Here is a 12928-nt window from a genome sequence, read left to right on the forward strand (position 1 = left end):
CAACCATGGAATGAAGCTGGAAATTGGTAAAGTACAGAGGAGCAGATTAGGAACAAAGATATGGAAGTTAAACAATGCACTCTTAGACGATCATTGAGTCAAGGAGGATGTTGCAAAAGAAATCAGATACTACATCGAAACTAAATGAAAAGACAACACAAGGAATCAAAAGCTACAGGATACAGCAAAACCTGTACTTAGAGGGAAATTCTTAGCCATAAATGACTATATTAAAAAAAGAAAGAGGTAAAATCAAAGATCTAACTGGACACGTGGAGGAATTAGAAAAAGTACAACAAACTAACCTCAAAGGAAGTATAAAGAAGGACATAACAAAGATTAGAGCAGAACTAAGTGAAATTGAAAATAAAGCACTGAAAAAACAAAAGTTTGCTCTTTGTGAAGATTAATAAAATTGACAAGCCTATAGACTAACAAAGAGAAAGAGGTGCAAATACATAAAATAAGAAACAAGGTATCACCACAAACGCTACAGAAATAAAGTATCATAAAAGGATACTTTGAAAAATTGTATGACAAGATGAATAATTTAGAGGGAATGGACAAATTCCTGGAAACCCAAAAGCACCCCACATTCCTTTTCGACATTGAAGTTTATTTTTTAATTGTATTTCTTGAAGATATATAGATCACAAAAAAATGTTAAATTAAAAAAAATGAGGTTCCTACATGCTCCACACACAACCCCCCTCCACTCCTGCCACATCAACAACCTCTTTCATCAGTGTGGCATATTCACTGCATTTGGTGAATACATTTTGGGGCACTGCTATACCACATGGATAATAGTTTACATTGTAGTTCTTTTAGGTATATACCCAGCAGTGGAAGTTCTGGGCATTTTGGGAAACCACCAGTCCTCCAAAATGCCTGGATCCTTCTGCATTACCTCCATTAGTGGATGAGTATTCCCATTCCTCCACATCCTCTCATCTTTTTTTTTTTTTAATAGCTACCAGTCTTAATGGGAGTAAGATGGTATCTCATGTAGTCTTGATTTGTATTTCCCTAATAGCTAGTGATTTCAGGCATCTTTTCATGTGCAGGGTGCCTAAGACTTACATCCTGAGAGCCTCCATGTTGCTCAAATGTGGCCACTGTCTAAGCCAAACTCAGCATGTAAATGCATTACCTTCCCCACAGCATGGGACATGACTCCCAGGGATGAGCCTCCCTGGTGCCAAGGGATTACTAAAAATCAATAACTGGTGATGCAACCAGAAAAATATCTTGAATAAAAGGGGAAATGGTAAACTCAAATGAGTTTTCATGGCTAAGAGTCTTCAAAAAAGGGTCAGTAGGTCATCAGAGAGGTCTTGCTTATGCACACCTCAGAAGAATCCCAGAGACAGCCAATGTAGATACAACCCCAGGTACTCATGCTCCTGAGGACTATGGAGACACACAGGTAATGGCAGATGGCTCTGGAGTTCAGTGCCTTATCAGTGGGCCCTGTTTTGTAATTTGTGTTCCTCAGTGTGGTTGAGTTGAACTAAGATGTGACTTGTACACATGCCTCTTCTGTCACTTTTCCTGAACCTATGGCTGGTGCTGCGGTTGGTGTATACTCAGGAGACTTCAATCTCTGGGCTGGCCATAGGCCAGCTTGGTCATAAGCCTCAGTAGAGCTGGAGATCCTACTCTCCACTGTATTAGACTTACCCATGTCAGCTAACAGGGAAGTAATCAAGACTGCCTACAATTGGAAGGAGAATCACATCCATCAGCCATGTGGGATCTAAGCCCTCCCCCCCATTTTTTTTTTAAAGATTTCTCTCCCCTTCTCCCCCATCCCTGGTTGTCTGTTCCCTGTGTCTATTTGCTGTATCTTCTTTGTCCCCTTCTGTTGTCAGCGGCACAGGAATCTGTGTTTCTTTTTGTTGCATCACCTTGTTGTGTCAGCTCTCTGAGTGTGTGGCACCATTCCTGGGCAGGCTGCACTTTCTTTTGTGCTGGGCGGCTCTCCTTATGGGGCACACTCCTTGCGTGTGGGGCTCCCCTACACAGGGGACACCCCTGTGTGGCACAGCACTCCTTGCACACATCAGCACTGCACATAGGCCAGCTCCACATAGGTCAAGGAAGCCTGGGGTTTGAACTGTGACCTCCCATATGGTAGACGGATGCCCTAACCACTGGGCCAATTCTGCCACCTAAGCCCCCTCTTGATATAGAGGTAGAGTGGACATTACCATCCCATGGTCCACAGGATGAAGGAATAAAATATGGTTTAGAGTCGACTTACTGGTATTCTACTGTAGAACTACTGACTAGTAATGGAAGAAATTGTAGCATTGATGTGGACAAAGAGGCCACAGTATTTTGCTGAGGGCAGGGAGAGGGAAGAAGGGATGTTGTGGTGGCCCTTTTGGGACTTGGTTTGCCCTAAATGATATTGCAGGGATTGATGCTGGACATTATATATCCTGTTGTAACCCAATGAATGGACTGGGGGAGATTGTAAACTACAATGTAAACTATTATCCATGTGGTGTAGCAGTGCTCCAAAATGTATTCACCAAATGCAGTGACAATATTGACTGATGACTTTCTCAAATTGTTGACACTCATAGGAATTCTCTCCATATGAAGAGTTATCTCTTATTGCCTAAGGCTAGAAAAATTAAGGTTTTCCCCATATATATCATAGCAGATTCTGTCCAGCATGAATTTTGTAATGTTGCCTGAAGGCAAAAATAGAGGTGAAAGGTTTCCTACATAGACAGCATTCATGGGTCTTTTTCTATAGTGTGAGTCCTCTCATGGTGTTTAAGATTAGAAAATTGAAGTTTTCCCAGAGTCAATTTTCTCATGTTGTTGAAGATGGAAATGATGACTGAGTTTTCTTGCACTGATGAAACTGATAGTGGTTCTCTCCAGTTTGAGTTCTCTCATGTCATCTAAGATTAGAATAATTACTGGATGCTTTCCCACATTGATTATTGTTTATCTCCAGGGTGAGTTCTTCCATGATTTTTTTTAATAGAAGAGGGGTTGTATTAGTCAACCCAAGGGGTGCTGATTCAAAATGCCAGAAACTGGTTGGTTTTTATAAAGGGTATTTATTTGGGGTAGGAGCTTACAGATACCAAGCCATAAAGCATAAGTTACTTTTCTCACCAAAGTCTATTTGGAGTAAGATGGCTGACAACATCTGCGAGGGTTTGGGCTTCCTGGGTTCCTACATTCCTGGGGCTTGCTTTATTCTGGCTTCAAGGTTCCTTCCTTCCTTGTGCTGGCTTCTCTTTCCACTGGGTGCTGACTTCCTGGGTCTTCAGCATCAAAATCTAACATAAGAAATCTCCAACTCTGTTCTTTGCCATGCCTTATATCTGTGAGTCCCCATCCACAAAGGAGTAGGGATGCAATGCCCTAATCATAACTCATTCATGCCCAGGTACAGATTAGATTACAAGCATAACCCAATATTTCTTTTTGGAGTTCATCAATTATATCAAACTGCTACAGGGATGAAATAAGACTTTCCCAAGAATATAGCATTCATAGTTATTCCCTCCAGTGTGAGTTCTCTCGTGTCATTGAAGATGGGAAGGCCAACTGAAAGCATACTTGCATATATGACATTCACAGTGTTTCCCTGTGTGCATTCTCTCATATTTTAGGAAAAAGGACTGAAGGCTTTTTCACAAAAATGATATTGCTATGGTTTCTTTTCAGTGTGAGTTCTCTCATGTCACTGATGACGGGAATGTTGACTGAAAGCTTCCCAGGATAAATGACATTCTTAGGGTTTCTCTACAGTGTGAATTCTCTCATGCTGTCTTAGGTGAGAGGACTGACTAAAGGCTTTCCTACAAAGATGACATTCATATGGTTTCTCTCCAGTGTGAGTTCTCTGATGTTTTTTTAGGGAAGAGGACCGACTGAAGGATTTCCCACAAAGATTGCATTGATATGGTTTCTCTCCAGTGTGAGTTCTCTGATGTTTTTTTAGGGAAGAGGAACAAGTGAAGGCTTTCCCACAAAAATGACATTCATAGGGTTTCTCTCCAGTATGAATTCTCTGATGTTGTTGAAGATGGTAAAGTTGACTGAAGGCTTTTCTGCATAGATGGCATTCATAGGATTTCTCTCCAGTGTGAGTTTTCTCATGTTGTTGTAGATGAGAAAGTTGGCTGAAGGCTTTCCTACAAAGATGACATTCATACGGTCTCTCTCCAGTGTGAGTTCTCTGATGTTTTTTAAGGGAAGAGGAATAAGTGAAGGCTTTCACACAAAGATGACATGCATAGGGTTTGTCTCCAGTGTGAGTCCTCTGATGTATTTTTAGGGAAGAGGAGTGAATGTAGGCTTTTCCACAAAGATGACATTCATAGGGTTTCTCTCCAGTGTGAGTTCTCTCATGATATTTAAGGGAAGAATAATGACTAAAGGGTTTCCCACATAGACGACATTCATAGGGCTTCCTTTCAATGGGAATTACATTGTATTGTTTGAGGTCAAAGCATTGCATACAATTTTTAACACTTTGGGAACTTTCATATGATTTACTTCTAGGGTGAATATGCTTATGTTGGTTAAAAGATGAATGATCTCTGTGGACTGTTGGAGGTGGTTTTCTGAAATACGATTTCTTTGTCATGTGATTTAACGCATCTTGATTCACTGTAGATGTGCGAGAAGAATCTTCTTGCAAATAATTATATTCAAAGGAGTTCTTTTGGGTGTGAGATCTCTGTTGTAAGGAATGAGATGTGAGATTGTAAAACATTTGTCCATAAAATGAATTTCATTTCCCTACATATGAAACCAAGACAAATCCACTGGTGATAGATAGTCTTCAATGAAAATACTTGCTGTGTTTGATTCATACATACTGTATTCTACTCCATATACAGATATTCTCTAGTTTAACAATCTAAGTTCAGAGGTATCTGATTAATTTTGAACTTCATGATGGTTCAAAGATTATGTGAAATATGTTTATGCAATTTGCACTTTACAGTAACTCAGATAAGAATTCAGGTTTAGGCTAATTTTTACCTTAATTCAAACTATCACAGATTTTTGTTGGATTAGCACTTAATCCCAAAATTAATTACAATTTCATGATTTTACTGAATTCCTAATTCAACCCATTACTAGGAATATATTTGGAATACTACGGTTCAAAAAAATTGAGCTTACCGATGCCATGATTTTCAAAGGATTTTTCATAAAGTTAGATTGGTATTCTATCATTTCAATCATATCATATATTTTAAAGGCACTTTTCCTCCCTGTAGTAATTGCAAAAAAAAAAAAAAAAAAAGAATATAGTTAGAAAAGCATTAGGGTAATAAAGTTTAGAAATTTCCAAAGAATATCTAATTAATGAATACTTTAGGGGTAAGAACACATTACAGGACATTATGATCAGAAAAGATTTTCAGGCATGGAATATGAGAAAAAAGAAGTTGGGATGTCAGGGGGGTAAAAAAAGGGGGAAAATATTCCAATAATAGAATAAGGACAAGGATCACGTGAAGGCATAATTGCAATAATAACTGAATATCTTTTTCACAAAGCCAATGACATTGATAAAGCTTGAGAAGTATATGGAACAAACACATGTGACTAAAATTTCCCCAATATCCTCAGCTGTATTTTAGAGTTCATAACTCTTGTAAGGAAACTTAAAGAAGTCACATACACACTATCTCATAAGACCCCTCTTCTGATGCACAGGCCCTTATAGCTTACCTAAACTCTGGTTTTGAGGAAATACTACTTCTTCTCTCAACCTTTCTACTAGTTCCAGCTGGGAAAACACATCTGTTTTGCAGATCTGATATCCTGTTTGTAAGGAAAAACAGTTACCTGAATTTTGAATTGTGATAATAACAGGGCATGATCATGACCTACATGGCAGGTTACCAAAGAATAAGGTAAGCATCGAAGGTGAGCAATATAACAAAACCTAGAACTCAGATCACTGATAATATTTCAACAGAAATTTTAACTTGAGATTTTGCACATTACAGAAAGGACTACTCATTATTGTTACCCATGCACTAGTACAAAAAGAAACTGCAGTATCATATATATTTTAAATGGGCAGAAATCTGTTTCCAAAGTAATTGAATATTATGTTAAAAGATAACTCAATTAACATAAATCCCAAAAGAATGATCTAAATTCTATAGGGAAAATTATATATTTCCAAAGATATACTACATTCTGAAGCATAGCATAACCCTTGGAGAGAATACTTATTTCACCATAGTCAATTACTTATACAGTCAAAACGTATTCATTGAGTTCGCAGAACACTATTGAGTGTTGGAAATTGAGATTCAAGGAAGTCACTAAGTTGTACCAAGAAGATTAAATTCTACTGGGGTGAACTAGATATATATAAAATCACCATCACAGTGTCCTCAGGATGGAGGAATAAAATTTGGATTAGAGTGGACTTATTGGTGTGCCAGTATAGAATTGTTGTCACTCCAGGAATGGAAAAAAGTATATCACTGATGTGGAGACAGTGGCCATGGGAGTTGCTGAAAGCAGGAAGAGGGAAAAAGAGGTGTGATATTGGGGCATTTTTAGGACTTGGAGTTGTCCTCAATGAAATTGCAGGGACAGATGCAGGACATTATATATCCTGCCATTATACACTGAATGGAATGGGAGAGAGTGTAAGCTACAACATAAATTATAACACACGCTGTGTAGCAATCCTCCAAATGTACTCATCAAATTCAATGAATGTACCACACTAATGAAAGAAGCTGTCAATGGAGGAGTGGGGGATGTGGGGAGTGGGGTATATGGGAACCTCTTATATTTTTTAATGTAAAAATGTGTGTGATTTATGTATCTTTAGAAAACAATAAAAAAATAAAAATGAACTTAGAAAATAAAAAAAATAAGGAAACGTCCATTTAGGCCGTTTTATTTTTTATTACACAATATAAATGTATTAAAATTATAAAATATGAAATATAAGAGAAAATAAAGATTATATGATATGGAGAAGCTTATATTTGAAAAAATAAATGGAAGATGACTTATGATAAATATATAAGTAGATAGGGTAGAGAGATGGTAGATAAGAGACAGATATAGATAGCAGATAAATTTTGAGAGTCTCACCTACTAAGATGAGATTATTTATATTCTCCAGCATCACTTCTCTGAACAGCTTTTGCTGGGATGTGTCTAACAGGTCCCATTCTTCCTGGGTGAAGTCTATAACCACATCCTTGAAGGTCACAAATTCCTAAAACACCATAATTTGTGTTCACATAGCATTAATGTAACCTTGTCTTGAGTGTGATGTACAAAATAATAGCACTAAAGAAGCAGAAACTGCATATATAAAACTCAAAATGTATATGGGGTCACAGTAACAACATTACCAATGCTTAATTGTCATCTGCTTTTCAGATGTACTCTCAGCTACATACACTCTGAATACAGAACACCCCATTGTAAAAGAAAATCACATGACACAAGATATTACTCCTGAACATTTCCCAATAAACTTACAAATATGCCTTCTTTCTGATCATAAAGCTTTCATTTAACATTCAAAACTAAACCAAACTTTCCAAAATATTTTAAGAAAATTTACACTTATTGTAAGACAAGCAATACCCATATTTCATTTTTTTCTTATTTGTCCCCACTTTCCCACTCCATTGTTTGCTCTCTGTGTTTATGAGCTGTGTGTTCTTCTGTGTCTGTTGTATTCTCATTAGGTGGCTCTGGGAACCCATGCTGGGACCTTCTGGAGTGGGAGAGCAGTGATCATTCTCTTGCTCCATCTCAGCTCCCTAGTTTACTGCATCTCATATTGTCTCTTCTCTGTCTTTTCTGTTGCATCATCTTACTACATTAGCTCTGTGAGGGAGGTAACACTCCTGGGTGGTCTGCTCTCCTGCATGGGGCTGCAATCCTTGTGCAGAGGTCACTCCTTGCATGGGGGGGCATCAATGTGTGGGGTGACACTCCTTGCACATGGCAGCAACCCACATAGTCCAGCTCACCGCAAAGGCCAGGAGGCCCTTGGTATTGAACCCTGGACCTATATGGTAGGTGGAAGATCTATCCATTGAGCCATATTCACTTCCCTAATATTTTGTCCTAAAAAATGAGTATGGCTAGAGTATTCCCCTGTACAGATGAACTAATTTCCCTCTCTTTTACAAAATAATTTAAAATATGTTTTGCATTTTAACAAATGCATGTTAACGTGTGAATTGCTTTCTATCTAAATTCAGTTCAGAGTCTATCATTCATTGAAATGGCAGAGAAATGTGAAGGAATATCTAGAATTCTGCTAAACTGAATAGGTATCAAAACAGTAAGTACTGCTTTCCTCAGAGCTACAAAACTCAGGTATTCATTATAATGTATAAATACAGAGGATTCAGGGTCATGGGCCAGGTCCTACTGAGAGAATTATACTGATAAACTGCATTATACTGATGATTCCTATGGAAGGAACCTTCACAATCTCAACTTTTCCTGGGGTCTACAAATACATTTTCATTGTCTTACTTTTATTTTCATCTCATATGTGTGTGAAAGATTAAAAGAATCCTTGACTCTCCAAGAATTCAAAAATTTTCAGAGAAATAAATTTTATTCTATCAATAACAAAGCTCCTGAAACCACTGCCACAATGAAGGGGGAAAAATCCTATACATTTCATCCATTAATAAAATTTGAATAAATTTTATTTAGAAAATTGAGTTGGTAAATTTTAACAACAGTGGTAAAATGAATTTTAGTTTTCTTTTAAAAAATATTTCAAAATGTGCAAATATATTCCATCAAAATTTTAAGAAAATTAATTTGGGGAAAATTATTCCTCATTTCTCTTAATTTACTTCATTTACTAACCTTTTCATGCTTCTGGCAAATATGCCTACCCCTACACCACAGTACCTCTAATGTTGGATTGACTCCCTAGATGAAAATTCAGCCTGTCTACTGACTATATAATTTCCTTCTTGTACATCTCTGTTACACAAATTCATTACACACCAGCATCAACCCCAGGTACTAACATTATGCATGAATTATTTATCCACTGAGGCCATGGGATGTATGAGAAAAAGAAAACACTCCATGCTCAGTCCCTAACTTACCATAACTATTAGAATCCTGTATAAATTTAATTTAATCTCAGATCCTTGAATTTCTCCTGAATACACTTGGAATATCCACACAAATAGAAGAAATCTTCCATTCTGCTGGCAAGAGTGGTGGAATTTCAGTTAAAGAATTCACTACTCACCTGTGATTGCATGATTACATTGCCAATACCTTGGCTGGTATTAATCTTCCTCTGGATTTTCCAACACAGTGAGATGAGTGGAAGGTGGGATAAGCTGAGAATGGAGAAAGAATCTTAAGATTCAAGTGCTGACCACAACTTTCAGGCCCACTTGTCATGAATGCCTATTGCTTCACCCAGGAGTATCACCAGCCCAATCAATAAAAAGAACATGAGCTGTTTTCAAGAGAAATAAGGAGAGGACCCTCCTTTCTCAGAGACAAGATGCTTGAATTCTTGTCTTTTCTGGGTAATGAATATATTACTTTCATTGTACAAATAAGTACATGAAAATCCATGTTATATTTATTAATTAGCCCATAATGCTCAGAGACTTTTAATTCATCCCTGATTCCAAAACATAGGAAACCCTGACCAAAATCACATTTGGAATTGGGTCCTCACCACAAGAGGAAGCAGAATTGAATTTCTCAGTTATTATTGGTTTTTGCAAAAGCATTTGTTCTCTCACATACATTTTTGTCTTCTGGTCTTTCATTCATTTCCTGCTCTACCCTGACCCCTACCTGATGTTTGGTCATTAAACATCTTAGTTCTTCCATATGTGATGTCTAACAATGACACCCCCTTAATGCTGAGTTATATATTTTGCCCCAATGTATCTGGAAATCAACTAAGAAACTTAGGACTGTATATTAGTAAAAGAAAAAGGAAAAAAAGAAGATATACTATTATGGAGTTGAACAGATGTAGATTAACTTAGCCATTTGTACTGCAAGTCCAGGAAGAAAATGATTGTATTCAACATGTTTGTAGAATGACATATTTTTAATAATTTAATCTTCTCAGTAACCCAGCTGATAAAGGTTAATTTACTCATTAAAGAAATGTCCCAAATAGAGGTTGAGAGAGCTGAAATAATACAAAAATTTTATGTGGCCAAAGACACACCTAGATTTAATTTTTTTCTTCCTATATTTCAATTTCAAATATCTTAAGGGTTTCATCCCACACTTAGGCATGGCATGGAATGGCATGCCTCAGTTAAATAATCAGATAATCTCCCTATTGTCAAAACTACCTCTTCATATATTTTGTTACAAATAATCCATGCACAGGTTCTCCTGTCACAAGGAAACCTCCACTGTATTTAACCCATTTCCCAAACATTAGCTTCCACCTCATATAATATTCACTGTCAGATGTATTATAGCATACATATTTTAGCACATGCTTCTTGAAAACTTTATTTACCCAGTATGTCAATAAATATCTTAATATTTTCCACATCTGCCCACATAGGAGGTGGTTCTACTTCCCTCTCATACTTATTACTGCATGTGACATAGCACATTACTAAGAACTTGCTTTATAACTACAGAATCACAACTCCTAGTGCTTTCAAATGTATCTGAGAAAAGGGCTATGACTTGATAACTGAGTTATTCTTCCATAATCACTTCAAATCTGATAGTTTGAATACCTCTTAGCCTCACATTTCACATTACTTTTATCAAATGAGATTAATATAATAACCAGGAGAATTATGTAATTTTAAAAAATTCACATCAACAATACCATAATGTCTAGTGACTCGTGCACTCATACCCACTCGTGCACTCATTCTCTCATTTAAGAGGGATGTCACCTGGTTAAGTTGCATGTCTCCAACTGAATTCTTATTTTTCCTGTATCTTTTTGAAATCTCTCCTATCACAATCACCACATCATTTAACCTTATTTTGTCTCTTCTATTATGAACCCAAATGTCCCCTCTGCCTGATCTTTTCCTAAAATCAACAGGAGCATGTTTACCCTTTTCTCACACAGCCTTAAATGATGAGTTAATAACCTCAAATACTTCCTAAGTAAATCATGCTACTAGCCATCTCCAATAAGCTCCCCATGAATAAATCAAGTGTGTGTGCTTCAGTCTATAACTTGGAAGTAAAGACAAATTGGGCCTTTTGAGAACTTTTTCTTAGACTCCTAGGACATCACAGTCCCTTGAGTGTATTCAAGTTATCCTAGTCACTCCTTCTTCTTGTGTTCTCCATGGCATTACTCTAACAGTTCATCTCAAGGATGAATTGTAGCCCACTTTCTCTCCCATTTCTGCACACTAACATGACAATCCCAGACAACTATTCAATTGCTTCAAATTATTCTACTGTTGGCTCTAAAACAACAGAATACAACCATGATCTCAGAAATCTTAAATAAATTCTCTTCTTCTAAAGCTTACTATCTAATTAATCTAGATGTCAATCAAGATTGATGTAATTAGGTTTTCCACTTTAACAAAATATTTCATTTCAAATTAAGTAATTTTTAGTTAAGACTCCTCCAGGCATCCAAGAATTGAATAAGAATTCATCACTCAGAAAAACACAGATACAGTCATGTTAGCTATTATTTCAGCACTGAACACTATAGCATCCTTCATTTCTGTGGAAATCCCGTCGAACACTTTCACACATCAAACTCATGTTCCTTCAGTCTCTGTTTTGTCATTTCCTTGGAGATATCTTCATTGAGCTCCAACCTAAGGTGTTGTTTGCCCCTCCCATGACCTATAATTCTACTGTTTTTCTCATCACTCATATAATTTTTCACTATACATTTGTTTGTTCATATTTTGGTCTTTCTTTGTGGTCTAACTGCACAAACCCTTCCTTGAAAGGTAACAGATTAAAGAAGTTTCTGTTTGAAAATGATAAAATAATTTTAAATCCAGAAATATTGTATATCCACAATAAGTTAACTTGACCTCACATGCCCTAGGCCTGCAGTCAAATGAAAGAATACTTTCTGATTAAAATCATTTATAAAATAAATTAGGACTCTCCCACCTGGTGTAAATTCTCTCCCTTATTCATGAGAAAACAAATGGACTGAGACGGCAAGGAACCTGAGTCTTAATGAACCTGCTTTCACAACGTGTAGTTCAGAGCTCTTTCTCTCTAGAAAAAGTACCATTTTGATGGCATACTATCTTTTAATGTAGATGAAAATCCCATCAGTCCTATAATTCAAAAGACACATCTTGATTAACTTGGATGATAGTCTAGACAAATCTACTAAAGCCACACTGTGCGTCATTCACTTTCAAAACTCTCACAACCAATCTTTCTGCTTTTTCAAAGACAGCCCACATTTTTATGGATTTTGTTTGTCCTGGGTAAGTACTCTAAAGCACATATACCAAGAAGATTCTTACTAATCTGTATATCCGAGAGGAACTTAAATCTACAATTATTTTCTCAGCGATCCATATGACTCCATACAAGTTCAAACATTTATGCTGAAAAAATGTCTAAGGAAATTTTTAATTGTTCAAGAGTGTGCATATTTTACTATCAAGCAAGGGAAAGACTAACCAGTGTATGTCTCATTATGCCACATATATATTCAAACTTCAAAATATTAGGGGTTTCCAAAAGAAATGATTAAGTTTTAATTTTGATTTTCCTAAGAATAAGTTGGGTTTTAAAGAATTTTGCACACTAAATTATCAATGTATGCTTGTATGTGCTTGGACAACACATTCAGTTTATTTTGAGTTTTAACAAAGTTTACTATTTTAGTAGTGCTAAATAATTACTGGCACTATTAAATAACCTGCTCCTGAAAATATTTTTCCTTTTGACCATTTAG

At 36.6% G+C, this 12928-nt stretch overlaps 1 protein-coding gene across 1 annotated transcript in view; it reads right to left on the reverse strand.

Moving 5' to 3' along the window:
- Positions 1–599: 599 nt before the first annotated feature.
- The window catches only part of LOC101414234 (zinc finger protein 596-like), a 91629-nt gene continuing 79300 nt past the window's right edge, over positions 600–12928 (reverse strand). The window contains exons 2-6 of the mRNA XM_012519341.4: positions 9272–9365; positions 7120–7246; positions 5725–5817; positions 5170–5261; positions 600–4717 (exon numbers count right to left, since the gene is read on the reverse strand). Coding sequence (XP_012374795.1) covers positions 3767–4717; positions 5170–5261; positions 5725–5817; positions 7120–7246; positions 9272–9283 — 1275 coding nt within the window. The 5' untranslated portion in view covers positions 9284–9365 and the 3' untranslated portion in view covers positions 600–3766. The remainder of the gene's footprint in view (positions 4718–5169; positions 5262–5724; positions 5818–7119; positions 7247–9271; positions 9366–12928) is intronic.

This window comes from Dasypus novemcinctus (assembly GCF_030445035.2).
Source record: "Dasypus novemcinctus isolate mDasNov1 chromosome 12 unlocalized genomic scaffold, mDasNov1.1.hap2 SUPER_12_unloc_1, whole genome shotgun sequence".
Lineage (NCBI taxonomy): Eukaryota > Metazoa > Chordata > Mammalia > Cingulata > Dasypodidae > Dasypus > Dasypus novemcinctus.